The following is a 5,153-nucleotide window of genomic DNA, read 5'->3' as shown; positions in this document are numbered from 1 at the left end:
ACCCTCTGAAGAAAACAAAGAAGCACAACAAAAGTTGACAAGGAAGGGCCTACATGTATCAGAATGTCAAAGTTACAGCATTTACCTACCATCATGTAATATCAGATCATCACCTTCATTTTACTTTATGTAAATGAGCCAGCAAAAATAAACGAGATCTGCCCAGAAAACACAAAAAAAATCAGTTGAGAATTATGGCGCAAGCACACAACCTTCAAGGCACTAGGTTCACCCACAAAAGTCTAGGCAATTGTTGAGAACAAACAAAGAAATAAAATACACACCAAAAGCACAACAACAAATCATTCAATAGAAATAGAATGAGTAAATCTCTGTCATGAAGCTGTGTTGTAAGGAAATGTAAGTCAAGACACTGTGTGTAAACTTGTGAAAATGACGACAAAATCCCTCTCTTCACGTTTGCCGAAAGCGAAACTGAAATAGGATCCAGTCAGTTTGTGGGAGCCCTTAGTTGATTCTTTCGATGTAAGATGTTGCAGAAAAAAATAATTTTAGTTGACCAGCACTAGTCTAGCTACTGGCCTGTTTAGTTTAGTGTTCTGACGTGAGAAAAAATCTTCCCTTATGTTTACAAAGCGGTAGGTATACATTTATTGGATTTATTCAATTGTTGAAGTTAGGTACCAGTCTGCTTTTTCTTTCCTCATCCTTACTATTGTCATTTTCCCTCTACTTCTTTTGTATGATTGTCACTCTCTTATGAACGGCTCTTTCCGGGGTGCCTTGATAGTCGAAGCAAACTTTGTGCCATTGAGGCTAAAGAGGAGAGCAGAGTAAGCCTGATTCCCCGTTCTTCTCAGTTCTCAGTTGACATCCATCCCTTGGCGCTCATATGAACTTATGCAGTTGCGAGCGCCGTGAAACCTTACTAAAACAAAACTTAAGCCTATCGGTTTCTTTACGTCAGAGCAAAAAGCGTGCCGATCTACCGTACAAACTTCTGTGCAAAGTCTCAACTGATCTGTCTCACTACTTATCTGTACATGGCACTACAAACACACACATTTAGTTTGCAGTAACAAAATATGAAAGAAAGTTTGCACAGCTTATACTTGTAGGGAGTTATTAAGATGCAAAAAAAAAACAATTTACAAAAACTCCCCCTCAAGCAATGCAAACAAATGAAAAAAAAATCCTTCTCAAACTTAAAGTCAAGCATTGCTGCATAAAGTCAGTTTTAAAGTTCATCCACTGCAGTCCGTAAGAACAGACAACTTTTTGAAAAACATAAATGCTTGACGTCCTTAGAGTCACAGTAACAGTAACAGGACTATGGTCTTGTAGAAAAAGTACATTACACTTCATATTTCACCCCCTCTTACTTAGTGGCCTATATTTTTTTAAAAACTTCATCCATTGCAGTCTGTAAAAACATATGTTAAAAAAAACATAAATGCTTATCTTTTTAAAATACATAGAGTAGAGGCCTATATTCTTTTTAAAAACTTTATAAAAATCGACTTATACAGTAAATTCAAACCAAACACAATTGACAATAACAACACAAGAATAACTTATAATCTCATGACACTTTTTTCTTCCACTTATTGCTCGGGTGAAATGTTATATGTATTATAACATCTCAGTATCAGTGATTGAACCCACTGTTCAATTTAACTGCCAGGAAAAACAAAACAAAAATGGCAAAAACCTCAGTTTGTTCGCTAGTGCTGATTAAAAAAATGTGACAAATTATTTCTTCATCTCATCACAGAGAACTGGGAGAAGTGAAAAAAACAACCTGACGACAATGTAGAAACTCATCGACTCCCACCCACCGCTGACTTTCCCGCACAATCAATAAACTACTAGGGTCAGTGACAATGTAGCGGTGCGTTCTGATTGGCTCAGGTCATGACACTTGAAACTGACACGCATAATATAAAAATAGTATCTTGTGTAAGCTAAAAATAAATAAAAAACAAAAATGAGCCAGTAATCAGTACTAATAAAGACATAACAAACAATAATGAGCCAAACTATAATAACACTCCTACAACTTAGAGTCAAGCACGCACATAACGAAACCAGCAGTATGTTACGTACAAATCTTTTTGTTATAAAGTTTGAAATTTTCACTTTGTATGAGTTTTTAAAACTTCACGGGATATACCGCACACGTAAGAAGAAATTTGGGACCTGAAAATCTACGTGCTATCAGTGTGTCAACAATCTACGTGTTAACAATCTACGCGCTGTCAGCGTGTTATCCTATGTGTGTGCTAGACTGTATGTGGCTCCTTCAAATACTTTTCAAAATGACAAAGCTCTGTCCATATAATACTATATGAAGACAAGGAACACTCGTACAGTCTTACTCTTACTAGTTTTATCTCCTATGTCTTCTCGCTTTTGTTTTGTTTTAAGCCAAGAGCACAATAACTGAGGAGTGGGAAAGTCTGTTGACAATATAATATATGCATGGCTTGAGGACTCTTTCTGTCCCGGTGTCATTTACTCAATCAGAGTCAGAGGGTGGTTAAAAAAAGCAGTATAATTTCTTCCACAGGGCTTGGAATAACATGAAATGAACCCCGAACAGTAGGAAAAAAACTACTCGAGTAATGAACTGTCAACAAATTCTGACTGAGCTCATTTCGTCCGTAAGTTTGAATCTTTTCTCATGGTTAATGTCGTCGATCATAATTTCATGAGACCAAAAAAAAAAGAAGATTTCCGAAAAATTACCAAAAAAATGAAGGATGACTTCATATTTTTAAATTATTCAGGAATGGGTATAAATTCAAAAAATATCTTGAGCTTGCAAATGAGAAGAGGAACGCTGTATCTTTGAGTTTGAGCTTAAAAGTTACAACAAAACAGGAAGCATAGTGTTTGAATGTTCATCTCAAAAGAAGAGAACAAATTCTTGAAATTCAGACCAAAAAAATGGACAATGTCCCAAATCGAACTAAGCTGTGCATTCAGACTTATTACCTCCCCAAAATTTAATTAAAAATTAAAAAACGCCATTAAGTAGTTCCTCAGAGCAGAAGATGAACAGAGCCATTTTGAACAAAAAGCCGAAACTTAACGCAATGTGACAAAAAAAACCCCAGCAACAGTCTCACATGCTGCACTATCGTCACATCGTCCACTGTAGGCTACTCCTTCCTACTCCTATACATGACATAAATATTTCTTTAAAAACTTATAAAACCGTACAAGTCAATACAAGACATGAGCAAGCAATACACTGTACATAGCATTAGCAACATGATGTTTGTCTTAGTCATCAAAGCTTTGAGCTTTATGAGCCTGCTTATGATCATCCCAAACATCTCTTAATCTTAACTTAATCAACAGACACAAATCCCTTCCAAGAATTCTCATTTGGACATGAAATGACAATCTATACGGAATTTCTTCTCTCTCCTCCTATTCCCTAAAAACATAACAATTTTTTAAAATAAACAAAACAACAGTGAAATCTTCCGTCCATTAGAGGAGTTAGAAAGAGGTCAAATCATGCGTCTGGTGGTACTTCTTCACTCCCTTCCCTTCCCATCTCCCCCCCCCAAAAAAAACCCCAACTGAAACAGGGTATATTAAAAGTCACACAATCTTGTGCGTGCGTCCACTAGACAGAGGTCAAGTCTCGCGTCTGCGTGATGACCACCACCAGCTGACCCGGCTTGTTGGTGTTGCTCTCGTTCTTGCGGCCCACGAGCCCGACCTCCACGGCCTTGCCCTTGCACTCGTCGGTGGCGATGAACACGTGCTTGCCCATGTAGTCGTCGCGCAGCACGTTGCTGTTCCAGATCTGAGGACACCACAAGGAAAACGTTTTTTTCAAATTTTGCCTCATCTCGGTTAAAAGCTCAGCTATATATAACAATATTAACTCACTGACTACATATCCCGTCACGGGTACGGGGCGGACGGTCAGTTCGCAGGTACAGATCCCGTACCCCCGACGGGATGGACTTTGCGGTTTTGTTCCGTATCTTGTGCTCCCGTCACATGAACGGGAACGGACTCCAGTGCTAGTTTTGCCTCTTGTTTCGTTTCGTGCTGAGTTTAGCGGGAGTTTCATGATAACTTTTTAAGAAATTGAAGGTGAAGGACAGTCACCTCATCTGGGGTTGACCTGACCGGAACTCGCGCTGTGTTTTTTCTATACAAATGATAGTAATACGACAGTCGCGTCGAAGTAAGGGTCGCATGAACAAGAATCACATAATTTCGCTGTTTTCGATACTTCTGTACGTCTTGCTAGAGTTCTAGTGACTCAGGATATGATGTGTCTGATAGTTAGGACCCTGGATAGGTACCCGAACACGGCCAGAGTCGTAGTTTTAGGGCAAGATCTAGCACTAGTACTGTTGTTGTTCGCGCGACGATATCACAACTTCGTTCCCTACATCTGTCTCATGTAATCCAGTGTATGGGTCTGAATAAACGCACAGACCAGCTTTTATATTTTCACCAAACATTCACACATGGATACAAACCAAAACAGAACACTTTGAACTTTTATTTTTGTTGTTGTTGTGAATTTCATTCTATCAGTCATGTCTTTTTCGAAAAATCAAATTCATTCCAATTTTGAAACAATCATAAGAATTAAAGTATTAGACCTAGAGAACTTAATTTTTTTGCAATAGATTAAGTCTGAAAGTTACTTTACTGTGTCAAAAAATAATTACAATATGGTAATTCTGAGAGTTGTGGTGGTGTTTTGAAATACCCCCAAAAATGCCAGTACTCAGCGCTAGTGATTTGTGAAAGGGGCCAGTAGTCAGTGAGTTAATAAATCTTATTATTTTATTCTTTAATAAACAAGTTGTAATTTTTTCAAATAAAGATCAAAGGTGAAAATTTTATATAAAATGCATCCTACGTTGTAACATCAGATCCCGAAGCAAAACACCACAAAAAACAAACAACACATAACACCACAAAGAACACATTACATTACAAAAAACAAACACACAAAGGACACATTACACCACAAAAAACAAACACACAAACAATACATAACACCACAAACAACACATAACACCACAAAAAACAAACACACAAAGGACACATTACACCACAAAAAACAAACACACAAACAATACATAACACCACAAACAACACATAACACCACAAAAAACAAACACACAAAAGACACATTACACCACAAA

At 37.6% G+C, this 5,153-nt stretch overlaps 1 protein-coding gene across 1 annotated transcript in view; it reads right to left on the bottom strand.

Annotated features, from left to right (window-relative positions):
* Positions 1-1,113: 1,113 nt before the first annotated feature.
* Positions 1,114-5,153, bottom strand: part of LOC101845430 (calpain-5) — a gene marked incomplete in the record, with an annotated part of 12,962 nt that continues 8,922 nt past the window's right edge. The window contains 1 exon segment of the mRNA XM_035972611.1: positions 1,114-3,784. Coding sequence (XP_035828504.1) covers positions 3,602-3,784 — 183 coding nt within the window.

The sequence above is a fragment of the Aplysia californica genome, unplaced genomic scaffold, assembly GCF_000002075.1.
Source record: "Aplysia californica isolate F4 #8 unplaced genomic scaffold, AplCal3.0 scaffold00757, whole genome shotgun sequence".
NCBI lineage: Eukaryota > Metazoa > Mollusca > Gastropoda > Aplysiida > Aplysiidae > Aplysia > Aplysia californica.
This window is presented reverse-complemented; position numbering and strand designations above follow the sequence as displayed.